At 33.2% G+C, this 18,564-nt stretch overlaps 1 protein-coding gene across 3 annotated transcripts in view; it reads left to right on the forward strand.

The window, feature by feature from the left end:
- LOC126263196 (steroid hormone receptor ERR1-like) overlaps nt 1–18,564 on the forward strand; it is a 453,409-nt gene that overhangs the window by 371,302 nt on the left and 63,543 nt on the right. For all 3 annotated transcript variants that reach the window (XM_049960270.1, XM_049960261.1, XM_049960276.1), the window contains one exon: nt 3,609–3,720. In XM_049960270.1, the coding sequence (XP_049816227.1) occupies nt 3,609–3,720 (112 nt within the window). The remainder of the gene's footprint in view (nt 1–3,608; nt 3,721–18,564) is intronic.

Consider the following 18,564-nt stretch of genomic DNA (forward strand, 5'->3'; position numbering starts at 1 on the left):
TAGATGCAAGATCTGTCCCACACATTCTCCCACCGCCACCTAATCTAGTCCTGTCAGTAACATCACCTATCCCATCAAAGGCAGGGCTACCTGTGAAACCAGTCACATGATCTACAAGCTAAGCTGCAATCACTGCGCTGTGTTCTATATAGGTATGACAACCAACAAGATGTCTGCCTCAACCTTTTTTAGTCACTGTTCTCACCCATCCAGCCCCTTTCCTGTTCCCATTCCAGCACTACACAGCAGTCATTCCACCACCACACCGTCTTTTTATTTCTGTCTTTCTCCACTACTCCCCCCCCCCCCCCTCCCTCCATCTCCTCTGCCTTCTGTCTGCCTGCAGCACTTCACTGTCCGCCATCCTCACCATACTATCCCTCCCCCCCTCCCCCTCCACCATGGACAACTGAGTGTTCAACGGGTTACTATAATGGCAGAAAGACGTTCTGAGGTTGAAAGCAGTAATGTAGGTAGGGCAAGAATAAAATGTCAATGATGTTGTGTGGTGAGATACATACATGCAGGCCATTAGCCCAAAAACAAATGTGCATTAAATGTTGTCTTTCTCAGAAACCTTTCAGAATAGGGCATATGTCCATAGAAGATTTTTGCTTCAAATGATTGTTCCTGGTGTGCTCCTGAATATTGAACATTCCTCTTGGGATGCCCTGTATGCAACTCATTTAATAAGAATATTGTAGTTATAAAGTAATTACAAAATAAAATGTTGGTGTCTCTTTTGATTTTAAAAGATAATATGAGGTAGAACATATGATAGTCAATATTAAATTTTGTAAATTGGGTAAGGCTGTGTGTTACAGATATGTATTTAACATACTATAGTTTATTCAGGAATTTAGATATTATGTACACTCTGGCGAACAGAGTTCAAGAGGCAAATGGGAGCACTTTATTTCACTTTAACTTAATTGACATTTGATGTGGATATAAGTGATCAACAGTCAGAGTTTTATTAAATGTTACTTAACAGTAATCGTAAAATTTCTGTCAGACTGCTTTCTTTTAATTTTATTGTAACAGACTTATTACCTGCGCATGAGTGTGTGTGTGTGTTTGTGTGTATGTATGTGTGCGCGCGCGCATGCATGTGCATGTGTGTGCGTGTGCGTGAGCATTCGCGTATGTGCATGTGCGCATGTGTGTGTGTGTGTGTGTGTGTGTGTGTGTGTGTGTGTGTGTTGTGCATACCCATATTCCTTTATTTATTGGATTTGATATTAATGTTTGATTCATGACTCTTTCAATTTGTGTTTGCATTCCTCATGTTGTAGATGAACTATCATTCTTAAAATGGTTCTTAAAAGATAAAACTGTTAGCATTTGCACAAACTGTCTGATGCTTTCCCTAACAAACTTAGTCTGTGCAGTTAGTGGCAACACTTGAAGATATGTGTTACTATACAAAAATTTCTTGACTGCCTTCATTATCAGAGTAATAGTTGTCTGTTACACCTATTAGACAATAGTACTGCAAAAGTGCTGCTTGAACCACTTGTTGTTCCCCAAATAGTGAGTAGGGAGGTTAATGCTCCATTTAAAGGTTTCCAGGCAGCTGAAAATTCCAACTTCGGTCTCAATATATGTTTTTAGAGTGGAGTAGTGCTTTGTGGAAGCAGTGAGGGTATTACCAACCAAATTTCAACTATTGCACCATTATCACTGCTTTTAGAAACTGTCCAGTATGTAGATCAGTAAAACACTATTGTTTTTAGGTGATGTTTGCATGATGGAGCGTTGCAATGTCTATGGTACATTACTTGTGTGCTTTCTCGACCACTGTCTAAATGTGTATAGGAATGTATCAAAAGGAAAATTTACTTGAGAAAACTACAGTATTAAATTGCTAGACATGCCTGTGCAGTACTTACCATCAGAAGATGAAATACTTAGTACTTCTGTTAGAAGAGAACTGAACGGGTGTAACAAATGGTGTGTGTGTGTGTGTGTGTGTGTGTTGTTTTTGTGTATATCTTTTTTACTCCTAAATTATTTACATTTTGCCAGAACTTTCTTTTATTTTGGCTTTTTCACTCCTTTCACTCCTATTATCCTACCTTATTAACGTCTTGTGATCACTGTCATGTTTTGTTTTATTCTTTCTGTGTAAACATTATAACCACTGCTGCTCTTTATTGTAAAGCTAGATATGCAGTGAGAGTTTTTCACTCTCGGAGAGCTTTTGCACATAAATGTGTCATGTAAATAATGCTGAGAGTCAGCTCACTGGCAGTGTCCAGTAGTGGGGCGAGATCTCAGATAATCATGCTTTCATGTAGACGGCAACCTCCATCCCTTGAGAGCTGCTCATCATAGCTCTCAGACAAGTAAAACTGTACCGGCAATTTCAAGAGAGCGTAGAGTACTTGAAGAGTGCTGAACGGCCTCATTGTGTCCCAGATCTGTGCCCTATTTCACAGTTTGTACACTGCCACAGCTTGGTAATATATTTTGCCGTACTCATGCATGCATTAAATGAAAGTATCCCTGAAACTGTGTGTTTTGAGCCATAATATGTCTCCATGGCACATTTCTGAGTGAAGAAATCACTTGTTTTACCTCATAAATGAACAACACGAGCAGTCAGCCTATTTTGAAAGTTCTAGAGTTAAACCATGCTATGCAGCAAATATCATATAATAGCATCATAGAAAAATTATAAGAATCAGCTAACAAAAATTAAAACAAAGTTATTGAAGAGACTCGATTTGAAGTTAATGGCTTTTGAATATCTGTGGGTATCAAGATGAAATTGGCCTAACATTATTTCATTATAATTGCTACCTTTCCGAATATTAAAGAGAATAAATGTAACTCATGCTGGAAATATTAGTGTAACAAGCAACCTGTCTTTGACACTAATGGAATTATGCTCAATAGCATCTAGATTGTCAATTTTGGGTCCAATTATAAAGAGTATTTCTTCTGTCACCAGTGCTGCTATTCTTGTGAAATTTTGATATTTTTGTAGGTTTTTCTATCATGAGCTGTACAATGAGATTCTTGCACATTCCTAATTCATCTCACCACCTAATCTGCTCTTTTATCCAAAACTAACATGGTTGTTTATGTTTTTTCTATGACACTAGAAATATCAAAAGTGCAGCCGCAGCCTGATGCCCTTCCATCACGACCTCTTCCTTCATGCACAGAACTACAAGAGATAAATGTCATTGAGAGTGATCTCTCAGCCCTCATTGACCTTTTCACCCTGTTGTGCATGTACACTTTCGACGTCCTCTCTAGAAAGACTCTCATGCACTTACAGAAAGTACTCACAAGGAAGTTTTAGGAGGTAACTATTAGTGAAAGTTCACCACAATCCTGTGAGTACTTCCTGAGAGAACCAAACTGTCAGATAGTAAAAAACTCTCATTTGTATTCCCTTTCTAATATACAGTATAATATCCTATGTGTTGTCTTTTATCTGGCATGCATGTTTTGATATGTTGTTGTACAGACCAGAAATATTCTAAAGCTTATTCCATTCCATAATGGGCTGGTTGGTACAGCAACAGGTATAAAAATAACTTTGCAAGGGAGTCTTTTTCTTTATGTAATCACAGAAATATTCTCTTTTAATACAGGCCAGGATCACCATTACATCACACACAACACCTGTTACTGCTACTGCCTGCCTTGCGTCAAGCAGATCACGTCGTTAGACGCTTCTGGAGCATGGTGAACCGTGAGGGAAAGGTACCCATGAATAAACTCTTTGTTGAGATGCTGGAAGCATGTTTTCGATGAAGGAGTCCACACAGAGCTGCCTTGTAAATGGTGTGACGAACCCAATCTGTATCTCGTGCCTTTGTCAGTCATTGTCTGCACATTATTAAGATTATCGAAAGTAAAATGCAGCTTCCTAAAATTGTATCTGCATTGTTCATGGAATTATCATGACATGCAGTTTTACTGTTGACATTTGGTTAAACAAATGAAACATTTGGAAGATGCTCATGTACATGTGGGATTTATTATTTGAATTGTTGTAATTACTTTAGATTTTTGTGCAGTCACAGTTTTTAACAACCTTTTTCCATCCCCAGTTACAAAAATACTGCCAGAAATTCTTTGATCCTTTCAAAATAATTTGTTGTTCTCCAGCTAAAGTCTTGTTTTAAAATGTAGTAATTACGTATCATAATGTGTAGCATTAATAGTTTTGTCACACTACTGCAAAAATATATATTACAGACAACAGTGGCTGCTACTTACATAGGAAAATTGAAAATCTCGTAACATGTAATACGAAGTGTTGTTACTATTGGAGTTACACATATCCTCAGAATTAGATGTTATTGATTTGTTACACTGTAATGTAAGACCAACTATAGGTTTATTTTTTGATAATGTTGGGAATGGCTGATGAGCAAAAGTTAACCACACCATTATGAAGCTCCTCTTTGACCATTGTGTTTCATCTCTTGTTTCAGAATTTTTTAGTAGTCTACCTTGTACCATATATGTGTGTAAGTGGTTTGCTCTAGGTATGTGTGCTAGATGTACAGAACTGAATATTTAAGAGACAGGCCTAATGGGGCAGCATAATAGAGTGAACCACATCTTGAAGAAGTCAAGAGCAGCAAATTGCAGTGTTTAACAAAGGAGAAACAGAGAAGAAATGATACTGTTAAAATACAGTGAATTATGAGTGATATTTATAACATACAAACTGAATTGGGGGCTTGTTTGAGCATTGTGATGTAACATTTCTTGTCTGTCCTTTGTTCTGTGTTTTTCCTTATTCATTTCATGGTTCTGTGTTGCAGGTTAAACACATTATAATCTTGTGCTCAAATGTTTATCTGAAGTGAAAAATCAAATGTAAAAATTGATTCAGCTTTGTCATTTGGGAGTACTTCTTGTGAAGTTGAGCGTTCCTTTTTTTCCTTTTAATAACCGACTGCAAAATGAGTTCATGTTTTGCAACAGAGTATTTCAGATGAAAAGATTCAACATGCTTAATTTGTTGTAGCATCTTTGAAGTAGCTCAACATTTTTCAAACTTGAATCTGTGAAGTCATTCTCATAAAGTTGCTGTTACTAGAACGTTCAGCAAACAGTTTGTTTGGTCTACAACTATTAGCTTTAAGGTTTTGTAATTCAATGTAAATGTAAATATTCATCATCATTAGTTAGGTCCATAGCTTGTTCCAAAATATCTATTGCTGCCTTCATGACAGCTCAGGTATGGTATAAAATATTTCAAATCCTCTTCAATATGAAAAAGAATTCATAGTTGTGAAATGTAGGAGAACGAATATTAATGGTGGCAGTTAGTAAAAGATCAGCCTATAGTATGATTTGCCATGATGATGGGTATTGTTGGCTATAATCTGACATTTTGTGCAGAATGATTGTGATGTGTTTTTTAAAACTAACAGTGCACCCAGTATGAAATGTGTTCTGATGTAAAAACAAGAATATGCTGAAAAGTTGACAGTATGAGTTTGTACACAACAAATAAAGAAACATATATGTTAGATGTGGGGAGGCAAACATATGAGAAAGTTGCAATAGCAGTTACTTCTCCACCATAGCCAGAATGGAATGCAAGAAAGAAAATTTGAAGCTAGGGATACATCTGTCTCTACCCGATTTGTTGGATGACTTTTAAGTTCTCATATTGTCAACGTAGTTGTGGAAACAAAAAGATGTATTCCCCCACGATAATATTAATGCACTTTTCAGGCTGTTACATAATACATAATATATGGTTTGAAAACAGATAATACTCTGTGTAAATGCGACAACTGGCTGTGATGTTAATTCTTTTGAATCTGCAGAAATTGACTTCTAAATAGTTTGTTTTATTGTCAGAGGGAAAACAAAATTTATATTTGTTGATTAGTAGTTAGCTCTTTTGGTAGGTCTGTGCACACATAATTATATGGATCAATTCACAGTGGTACATCAGTTCAAATGAAGTTGTTTATATCAATCTTTGTTTTATGATGCCAAGGTCTTTTGTAATTAGGAAACAATGTTTCACTTCACATCACCCTTAAAGTAAACATGCAGATTGAAGATCTGTTAATGCCAAGACAATAAAAACTGTGTCTTTGCTTGCACACAAAACATATTGTTCAAAATGTAAATAGTGATTGTGCAAAAGAAACGAAAGAAAATATTTATTAATGTTGTTGTGCCAGGCAAACTTTAATTTTTTTAAAAGACTTAACCATCATTATATCTTACTTTCTGTACTTCTAAAGCCATTTTCACCAGGACTGTACTCAAAGGAAAATATTGAATGTCTGCTGCTCTGATTTTATATTATTTTGTTATCACCTACCCTTAGAATAGCATGATTTCTGTTCCAGAGTGATACATATTTTTCAAATGCTTGACTGTCTTATAGTTGCTGATTGGTGAGCCACCACAGTCTGATAAGCCTTGTTCAGTCATTAGAACTAAGTGCAACGTAAAACAAGTGTTGAAATATGCAACATGGTCTACATAATTCACTATTTCTGATTTGGAAATCTCTGTCTCTTTTTGTACTACTTCTGGTGCTCCATTTGATTAATATTTAGATTTTCATGAGTGGCAATTCCTCTACTAATGCACTGTTTAGGGAGAGAACATGATTATAAACATCTGTTTACAGTTTTCACATTCACAAAAATTTCATATGTGAAGCTAATTTATCACTGTATTCTGCCAAAGAGATGACTTAGTGGGTACAAAGTGTGTGAAGAATTCCATTTATGCTGAAAAAGTAACCTCTTCCTCTGTCTTAACCATGCTGTGGAACTTGTATACAGTTTAAATGGAAGTATTCTTAGTTGGACTTAATGTCACAAAGTACAGTTCATGAAGAAATTTGATGACTGTCATAGTATCATCAGACTATGAGAAGCATTGTATTTTTCAAATATGGTGTATATTTGTTGATCACCTTATCAAAATCATGTTTATGATAGTATAAATAGTGTGTTTCTCTTTTGTTGCTTCTAACCTCAATCTCTGATAATTCATGGTGACAATTGACACATTTATTCAACCTTCTTGACATAGCTGCAAAATGGAACTGCTTGTACCTGCAGAATACAGCTGGGTAATTTATACCCATTTCCCTATAACAGTGATAAGTAATTGTGTTTCATCATACTACAGATTCACAAGTGTGCATCAGGATCTAACATCAGAATGAAACTCCCCACATTTTGAAGAGACAAATTTTCTTGGGAAAGAGACTGAGTTAATTATTTTACCTAAAACCCTGTGAACTACAGCAGTTTGTATAGTTATATTTGTATATTATTGTACAGAGCAATACTTTTTTTGGAGTAAAACTGACTCAACATATGCAAAAATTTTTCACAAAACGTGCATCATTTTCACGTTTCAAACCACTTATTACAAACCAAAATGGAGTGGATATAAGTATTCTGGCATCTTATGAAACAATAAATTTGTTTATGAACATGTGCATAAAAATGAGAAAAGATTCTCTTGCTTTCTCATTCATCTGTAATATCCTTGTCACTGAAGTGATATTGATTCCAATTTTCATTAATGATGATGTCCATTTCTTATTCATAGTTTTGCGTATTATTATTTCTGAAGTACAGGCCATTCACTGACACTCTCAGCTACATAGTAATCACTGTACCATACTGCATATCGCATTCCATCAAACAATGCTATTCATGGCCAGTATTTGTGTATTTGGTGATTTTTGTTTTGTAGGTGGTAGGCTTAGGTCGAAGGCATATCTCTCTGCCAAATGTTTCATCTTCAATGCTGGAGATGTCATCTGAGGCTGGCTGAGCTTGCATGAGATTGTAACTGCTTTCATCTGAGCTGTTATTGCATCTGATGATGTCTTGCAGCATTGGAATATGAAATGTTAGGCTAAGAAATACACTTTGAACTATGGCCCAATGTCCATAAAACAAAAATCACCAAACCGTAAGACATTGTTATCATGTAATTCTAAAAACAGAAATTCACATTTAGTTAATATATCAGAAATAATGTATGTATATCAGAAGAACACTGCACAAAATGTGTCATTAACTTTCAGGTATATCATTATTATCAGACTGTGGTAACTATATTCATAAGAGATAAATTTTTAGGTATTTTTATCATTCTACTTTGTATATTTGATTATATGAGAATGAAGTCTCTTACTCAACAGCTTATGTGTTATGTCAATTATATGTGACAAAATCAAAATTGCATGTCAGACCAGAATTATAACTCAGATTCCTGCCTTTTTTAGGCAGTATGTTATTAATTGTACCAAAAAAGAAAGATACCTTGCCCAGTTGAATCATTGTAATGGTGTTAGAGGTGATGATGGATGGTGTAATTGATTGGACACTGCCTGCCAAAGGCAATTATCTGATTTTGAAGTTTTAACTTGTCATATATAGTCACCAGCATTTATGTTTGCACAAAGAATATTTTAATGGTATAATAATTATTTAACCTCCTGTATCCAAATCGTAATGACATATAAGGTCTTGCAAAAAGTTTCATGTGAGATATTTAATACAGGGTATTTGTGGAACTTGACCATTCAAAATTTTCATGAAGTGTCCCATAATACTTATATTCTAAATCATTATGGAAAAAGTATTCTTTTTGAAATTACAGCATTAATTAATGATATAGTGAAAGGGGTATCAATTTGTTGTAAAAGTTCAGAGAACTTGTACTTAATAACACTCATGGACACATCTTGATTTAGCTGTGTTTAACATTGTTTACAGGCATCTGTTGCATTTAGTTTCTGTTGCTACAATTATTATTGTTGGTTTGGCTTACGTTGACATATAAAAATTTCTCTTGAAACTGTCATGCATTATGGTATAGTTCTCCTGGACTAAATGATCAACCTGTAAAGACATTGGTTTTAATTGGAATCGGAGATTAAAATTATCTTGATATTTTGTTTGTTTAAATGATACTTTTTAGAGCTATAGTTTATGTAACAGACATTCAGTATCTTCATAGCAAAACTAGAAGTAATTTCAACTTCTGTATAAAAATGTCTTGAAATCTATAGATTAGCAAAACTTCATAAACACTTTTGGTTTTCTGATTGAACATAATATGTAATTATTAAAGTATTTCCTGAAAACCATGTTATTTTGTAGTTACACCTGTGCCTATACTCTGAAATTCAGTGGTCTTACGATATTGATATGCCCAAGACGTATTTTTCAAGAACTGTATAACTTTAGAAATGAGATAGCAGAATTATGTGCTTCATATGTGATGAAATTATAATGTCAGTAGTTCTGATCCTATCCATATCTTTTTTCCTTACCATTTGCTATGTAGAAAATGATATTTTAATCATTCAGTATTTAAGAAAGGAAGGGCTCACTTTTTTATGAAGGAAAAAATCAGAATCTGGAAAACTGAAGCACAGGATGTGCTGCATAGCATTAAAACTTAGTACGCAATCACTGAAAGATGCTCCAGTTTAAACAGACTTAATTATTTGTGGTAAAATTTTTAGTGCAAGCAGATCTGTACCAATAGACAATTATTCTTGTTTTAAACTGTTTAATTTTGGATGATTACTTGTTAGTAAGACAAAAGTAAACATAGGACACCTAAGAAGAAAGCACTGTGCGTGAAGAGAAGTAGGTTATAAAAATTAATGCTGTTCTCAGCCTTAATCATTTTGAAGATTTTGAAATTCAGAGCTGCTTCTTTAGTGCGTAGCAATAGAAACTAAGAAAACAAAACAACAACAAAAAGGCATGCATAATACTTGGTGAGGGAAAGCATAATAAATGCAGCATGAGATACATTACCAGAACATTTATTTTTATTTCTGTGCCGTTATGTTCTGTCTGTGATTTCAGTAGTAGTCATTTAATCAGTCTCCCTTTATCACTTCAGATGTGATTCATAATTAACACATTTAATAAAGTACGTGACAGTGCTGCACAGTGCACGTACTTCTGGTGTGGTTTCCCTTCCAAATTGTTGTATTAACACATTTGTTGTTCATTCCTTACTTTATCTTTAAAGTTTTTTGTCTCCTATAATATTTGTCTGCAATGTTTTAAATCTGCGTACTCTTGTACAGTGCCATTCTGTTTCAGCCTTAGTGTAGTTTGCTGGTGCTGTCATTTATCAGTGCTGCTCCTTTTTTTCTCTATGTTCCAATATTCCTTTAAGTAGTTTTTCCATATCTTTATTTGTGCTCTACCTCACATATTCTTTGAATGTTGCTCATCTTCACTGCTTCTGCCGAGCCTAGAAATAACAGCCTCTGTAGGTTCAAAATGTGGTTTACTCTTAATGCTTTGTTAACATTACATTTGCCACATATTTGAATGCCTATCTGTTGAAATGCAAAAGATTCTAAGGAATGTTGTAGTTAAAAATGTTTTGTGAATGATCCTGTATATGTATTTGTCTTTTTATTTCTGCAGCAAATATTTATAGATCAGTATTTTGAAAACTGGTATTTTGAAGATGAAGAAGAAAGTCCATAATTAGCAGGATTTGTTGTAATTACAGATGATCTTACACACGCAGAAATCCTCATATAAATATTGGCAGTCTGTTTCCAATCAATTTTGTTCTTTTGGCTGAAGCTACAATGCAGATTTGAAAATTTATACATGCCTTTCATTTTTAAGGACACAGATTGGAAAGTGTTTACCTCATGGAATTGGGTGTACTGCTGGTGGTCAGCATCTTTCCAACACAATATTTCGATGTCATGACTCAGCGTCTTCACCAGATGTTTCCCGTCACAGGAAACAGCTGATGAAGACGCGGAGTTACAATGTTGAAATATTGTGTTGGGAAGACAGAAGACAAAAGTACACCCTATTCCACAAGATGATATGAATCGCCGGGAAAGTCTAAGAAATTATTGATTTCCACTTTGTACATGCTTGTTCATTTCAATCTTTTATATTTTTACCTGTTATTTCTGATCACTGGTTAAATATGTAAATATGCATGTACATTCCTGAACAGCTTTGAAATCTAGGTTTTTACATGATTGTGATCCAGTTGATTCGTTTCTGCACCTTCTTAACTGAGATTTAAATTCTGATGATTCTGAAAGAAGAAAATACAAGACTGAATTTAATAACATTACCCAAAATCCCATTCTATGCTATCTCTGCTAGGCAGAAATGTTTTACAAAATCCTTTACTCTTGACCACTAATTTCCCTTGGCTCACATTATCTAGAAATACTTGTCTTCCATTTTCTCGTTTTGCTACTTCAGTCCAATGTTGCACAATACCTAACACCCTACTTGCTGCTTTAGTTTCTCGTCTTCTTTGCTATTTTATATTTTGTGCTAATCATGTTCATATTTCATTAGATTGGCAGTAAGCCTCAATTTCAGCATGGTGCACCATGTGTTTCTTGTCCCTTTCTTAGTTTAATGTTTCCATATAGAATAATGCTTTTTCATTGCTCAGTAGTCACTAATGTAATTCCTTCTTCCTCAGACCTGCTTGAATTGAAAATCTGACGTTCATCATTGTGGAAACACGATCAAGGAAACACTGGAATTTATATAGTGAAGTATTTTTATTCTGTGTAGGAGTATAAGTAATTTAAAAAATGTGATTTCAGAAACACGGTGAGGAACTTATTTTTCATGATGCAGTTTTCCTTCAAATTAGTTTTCCCCTCTTATTTAAAGTACTGAAAAATTCTCTGCATCTTCTTTTAATTCTTCTTGCTGTTAACACACATAGCAAAATGTGTTTATGGAGATATTATTTAACTTAAATTGCCATTTGAAAAGTATTTATATTAAGAGTGAAAATAACAATATCTTTAATAGGCAGCCCATGAGACATACACAATTACGTACAGTGTATCCAAGGTTACATTTTTCATATTACTTGCTTTCTCTACCTGACCCATCCCATTTCATGCCTTTTTCACGTCAAAGCGGCCCCAGCATGTGACATTCTTGATTTGAAATTAAACCAATTTGATTCCAGGATTTGTCTGATCAGAAAAATCATTGATCTTTTTATTTACAACTTGGTGAATTGGAGGAGTCTGTTGAACTATCTAGTTCTGAAAATTGAGGCTAATTTTATGTATCACATACTGAGGTAGCAAATAGAAGAAACTGTATTGTAATTATGTGTATGAAAATAATTCAGCTACCATTTGAATTGCAGAGTATTGGTGTGGATGTAGACGGAAACCATGTCCTAATAACATTTGTTATTGTGTTGCAATTTGGTGTTGGATATAGTGGATTATATCACTCTGTGAGCAAGGAAATGTAACTGGTGTTTGAAGAAATATTGCATTCAGTTTTTAGTAATGTTATCTGAACTCTTTCAGCGCTTTAATATTGGGAGTGAACTGCCTTCCTGAAACCCAATACGTGAAATAGGTATATGTCTGTGAGGTCCACTAATTCTGCACTTGCCTGTTCTGGTGGTGCAGATGTACAAACCCTTAATTCTCTTTCTGTTTCTCTATGTTCATTTCGTAATTACTACAGTTTTTCTCTCTGGTCTTCTTTATTTTCTATTTTTACATCACTGTGTGTAATAAAAAAGAAACTTCCTGAAGACAGTTCATAAGTAAAAGTTTAAAACTGATTGATACACTCAGAGAAGACTTACTAAAGAAGAACGAAAAATAATTTGTAACAGACTTGCCTCTCAAACTGAGTGTGCGACAGTTAAGTTGCAAACACTCATGCATTACCCATAAAAACTTGATGTAGATATTTCAATGCTCCATTACATTTCTTTCTTTTATTTCAAATCATTAATCTCTTTCTTAAACAGATGTGTGGAAATGACTTCAGCTTCTGCTGCTGTAATATTTTACAACTAGATAATTGTGTGTCAGAAATCTGATATTTCTTCACAGGAGGCTTATGACAAGTTCTTTCTCTTTCTGATTTGAATTCTTGTCTGACAATCCCTCCAGTCTCAGGTAAATTATTCAACTCACTCTAAGATAATGAACAGAGGTTCTAACGTTAATCACTTCCTTCAACTTCACAAAGAGTTGCAATTTACTATGAGATCTATGTCAGCTTCAGTTTCGTTCCATGAAATTTCACAACAGTTACCAGAAAAACAAAGCCATGAACTAATCGTTGTAAATTATTACAAGGCTATGTGTTCCACTCATTACTCGAGAACTGTTGAGAGTTCATGGAATGTGTGTGATTTTTGACATCATGGTGGTGAGAGAACTTCTGGTCTAAACAAAATTACACATAATTGGCAGTGAAAGGGTTCATAATATGATATTACTACACTAATGTCATGAGAATATGATTTAAATAGTGCATGTATAGAGATAAAATCCTGGCACTATAATTTTGTGTGTACTGCTACCAATTAAACATTTTTGAAGAAATTTAAGTACTGTGAAAATAAGGTCAGACAACAGAATCTCTGCGCTGATGCTATAACAAAGAAGCAATGTAATGAAGTGATTTGATGTGAGTTAACAAACTAACTGAAGAAACACTTTTACATACAGTTATGCTGAGTTACCTTCTACAATTTTGGTGAACTGCTGTAAAGTTCTAAACTGAGATGGGGGATCAGTTAACAGAGCATATCTTGTGTATTATTTTGTGAATGGGGAAAAATAAAAGAAGGATTTGTTGATAACAAATATTAAAAGATCTTCATTAAGAGTTGTGTTATCGGGTTTATACTTGGAATGTGTGTTAGGTTGTCTGCAGATTTAATTTTTGTAAGAATTATTTATATGCAGGAAATGAATTTTTGGTACATGGACAGCAGTTTTTTCATATATTTTGTAAAATTCCCATTTTATTAATTAACACTAAATTAATTTGAGTGGTGTTTCTAAGGTAGATCCAGGACCCATTGATATTAATTTGCTATCTAAAAGCTTTATATCTTAAAAGAATTTTCAGTACAATATTAGTGACTGTATTTCATTCTGAAATCTGTTGTTATGTCTAAAAAAAATTTTACACACACTTGTCAGTAATGTATTATAGGACATTATTATTTTTAACCATCAATAATTATTTTAAGGGATTGGATAACAAGCTTTGTGGTAATGTTCCACATGTGAAACATTCATTGCAGCTTTCCAGTTATCATACAGCGCATAATATATATGTACATATATAGATAAATATTATATTTCAAAATACAGAGGTTTTATCATGTATTGTTCTACTACATGTTGTAGTTGATTTATACTTTTATTTGTTTCTAAACATAAAATATAAAGGTAATTTAACTGATGCCTGTAAGATTTTCCTGTAACTGTAAATCAAATTGTGATAGTTTAAATTGCATTGTTTCATTTTTGTGCTGTACGATATGTATGCGTACATGATTGTTAGATATTGAATAACTTGTGATACCTGCTTAAAATATGGAAACTGTTATATCTGAAAAACATTTTTGTTTAAATTTCATTGAAATGTTATATAATATTAACCAGTGTTTTAAAGAGTTTTATATACTTTTATGACTTGAAAGACTGATTCGAGGCAAATACTTTATTCATACAAGCTTAGAAGTTAGCCAAGAGGGCAGCTCTGTTTTTTCTATGTAGTTTTGTTTGGTGTTAAGACTGTTATGTTGTAAATATTTGTACATTACTCATGATAACTCTTGATGTAAATATTTCAGTGCTCCAGTACATTTCTCTCTTTTACTTCAAAGCATTAATCTCTTCCTTAAACAGATATGTAGGAGTGATATCAGCTGCTGCTGCTGTAATATTTTGCAACCATATAATTTTGCAACTAGTTTTGTAGCTGAAGGATTACAGCATATTTCTGATTTATTGTTACAAAACAGCACAAAACTATGTTTTTATACCTCTCAAGGTACATCTGCCAGCCACTCAAGTCTACTAATGTACTCAACCAATTTAATAGTATTGTCTGTCTTATGCTATGATATGTTCATTTTATGAAAACAAACTACTTTGTTTTTAAAAGTTTGCAGAAGAGAACACAGGGAATCTTGCTGTTTAGTACTAATATTTTACAGACGTATGTGGTGAATTTGATAAATAATGTTAAACTGGAGCTGATGTGTGCACTGTTTAGCTCTATAACGGAAATATTAATGTGAATCTTCCATATTCAGTTCTGCATCTGCACAAGAAAGAAATCTAATCACTATTATTACCTGAAACAGAGATGATAAAAGCTTTCTTTTATCATTTGTTAATGCTTTCAAAATCTGTGGAAGTGTCACAAAAAGTACTTTTAAAAAGTACATTCAATTCAAAGAAACAGGACACCACAGCTGTTGTGGGCACAAATAATATAGTTTCTTTACAAATAATATGGATTGATAATATCAGTCGGATTACAATGGTGAACAGTAATGACACAACAGATGAAGTGTCTGATATTTTTGTGCAAAAGTTATTTGGGATGTAATAGATGTTTATCACCAATAAATTAATATTAATTGTTTGCTCTCTTAGTGCATTTGGCAGATACTTTTTAGTTTTATATATATACAAATGCAGGCTTATGAAACTCTTACAATAAATTTCTGTAACATCCATAGCATGTAAAATGTGAATTTTATCCAATCAGTAACTGTGCTCCAGATGTGGGTGCTTAACAGGCTTGCATTTAGTAGTAAGTCTCATAATTATTCCATACATTATACTTCATATTATGTGATGAATCAACAAATTTGAACTAATTTGTGACAAGAAGTTTCTGAATATAGTTGTAGCATCTGTGATACTTAATATGTGAAGATCCACACTTCACTTTTAAATACTGTACCACCGATTATAAAGTATTGATTAATATTTATCTTTAGCTTATTTTGTACCAATATATAATTTATTGTATTGCAGTTGACATAAAATCTTTCCTAGCTTGTTCGATTTCTGTTTGCTAATGAAGCCGGATAATGACACTGATGATAAATGATCTCAAAATATATGAAATTATTAATCTGAAATTCAGTTAATAGGCAGTACCTGACAGCAAGTGAAGTATGACATACTAAGAAAAGGCATTTTTTTACTTGTGACTCACAATTACAGTAAAAATTATTTTGGTAACTTCTTATGACTACAAAAGATCTCACACAATGATTTTTACCTGCTGCCATTTTTTGGATTTGTGCACAATAATACAGTTTTACATAAAACTCTCAAAATGTGGGCAAGGATATATGTATATTTTCAGATAAGTTCTTTTAATGGAATAACATCAGTGGTTGTTAAATTATATAATACAAAATCAATTATATTTTTATGAAATTAAGCAAGAAATTAAAATGATATCACTGTTTCCTGAGTGTACGAACCTACTTAAATTTATATTTATTTAGATTTATGACACTGTAATTATCATTCTCATAACAGCTGCTTCCCATAAAATGTCTTAAGAATAAATAAAATACAGTGGTAAATGTATAATATAACAGCATCACATTTATAGTTTGTATTAAATTTTCTAAAAATAACCCTGTCACAGGTTCATAACTATGTAAAGGGATAGCAGCTTTAAAGGTAATCATTTGACCTCATTGCAGATTTAATTAGCAGATGGGATGACATGTCTCTCTATTATTTTATAACCATAGATTCAATGGATTTTGTATGTTTGAGGTTCCATTCATTTTAAAATAGTGAAAAAGCAGGTGATCATATACCCCATTTTATTGTGCTTAGGAGCTTATCTAGTGTACACATTGCTTTGAAAAAAATAAGTGAGCTGTTAGAAGAATCAAAATTTTTGAGTATGGACTGAACAGTTTTCATTAAACTATTGTGGATTACCATTTAAGCTTCAGAATCTTATGACAGCCTGGGCACAATAATCATGCATCACCTGGTTAGAAAAAAATGAGCTGTTAAATTTAGTATGTGACAAGCAAGATGGTGTATTTTATGTAGAGAATATGAAGCAATATTTTTCCATTGGTAGCCTTCCATAGTAAAAACATTTGACATTTCAATATTTTCTACCTTCTAATGTGAGACCCTTGGTATCTCCACATTTAGAAATTTGGTGAGGGTAATTGAGGGTAGCAGCCACCATTACAGCTAAAAACCAGTCTCTGTTGACAGTTCACTGACTGAAACAAAATGTAATTTATGTAAGTGGCCTTACATTAATCTGAGAAGAAAATAATGTGGTTACTTGAACTTATTTCAGCATAATGTTCCAAATGGCAGATTATTTTCTGGTTGATAATCAGCTTCAGGCACTGTAGGTACTCCAAGTGACCACATCTACATTAAGTATATTTAAAATAAATATTTTTTCTTTTATAATGTGGTTTAGTTGTCACAAATTCTTTGAAAGAAGTGAGTTTATGTGACAAAAAAATGTGGTTTTGTTTTCATTGTGGTCTTTGATGAGGAATCTGTGGTAATACATGACAAAAATACCCAGTGCTATTCTTGAAACATTAATCAGCTGTAAACAATTAACAAATGAGAGTATAAAAAATTGACATTGGTACTAATTTTAAAGGTGAAATCTTGACTGATTGATAGGATACTGACAGTATCCAAAGATAGTTAAGATCTTAAACATGCCAGTTATAACTGTCTTGGGTAACTCCATTTTTAATTGGTGTTGAATTCTAACAGAAAGAATCTTTGTTATTTTGGCTCAAAAATTATACTTAAGTGTGAAGGTCCTGTGAATAAGGAAACAAGGCACCATTGTTTTCTCCATTTTAACATGTTTCAGTCTTTACCAAATAATTCTTTTGTTGACTTAAACAAACTGAGCACACATCCATAGCATATGGGAGAATGCTGAAATTAAAAATGTCAAGTAATGTTGATTTTGTTCAGATTACTCTATTATTACTCATTATTTCATCTTTAAAGTTGATAGTATTTTATCTGTTCAGTTCATGATATTACACTGTTCTGCTTTTATCTGTTGTTGATACTGGAACATAACAGTTTAGTTTCAAAAAGATTCCATCTACTTGTTGGGTCTCAATTTATTTTGAGTTGTGAATTCATTATATGCATTAGCTTGTTTCAAGTGAACTGATGGAGTTTTGTGTTTCTTTCTGTTCTTGCTACTGACTCCCGTAGGAGTAATAGACTTTTAAGTGTCACATGGATTGTCACAAATTCTTTGAAAGAAGTGAGTTTATGTGACAAAAACCAACATATGAATTATCAGCAAACGTCTTCAGAAATGAAAGTCACATCTGTTATGAAATTTCTTGCCTTTTCACAGAGTAATTATTTATGAAATATGTTGAAATGTTTAGGAAATCAAGTGTCTTATCAAGATCCTAATTACTTTTTCACTGTCATTTTCAATAACTTTTGTGTGAGTTAGAAAGATACATTAATTTTTGTGATTTTGAAATTTAATGTGGCATTGAGCTGATGTAATAACAGAAATTGCATATATTTTGTCTTATCCATATTTAGCAATTTGCTGTATATATGATTACATAAATAACACATATGATTGAAAAAAAAAAATTGGTGAAAATTATTCACCATGTTAGCCATCATTCCGTTTAGCAACTTTTTTCCAATAATCATAAATATAGAGGGAAGATTCCTAGTTTTGAAATTTTCTGCAAAAAAGATAA

The sequence above is a fragment of the Schistocerca nitens genome, chromosome 1 (genome assembly GCF_023898315.1).
Source record: "Schistocerca nitens isolate TAMUIC-IGC-003100 chromosome 1, iqSchNite1.1, whole genome shotgun sequence".
Lineage (NCBI taxonomy): Eukaryota > Metazoa > Arthropoda > Insecta > Orthoptera > Acrididae > Schistocerca > Schistocerca nitens.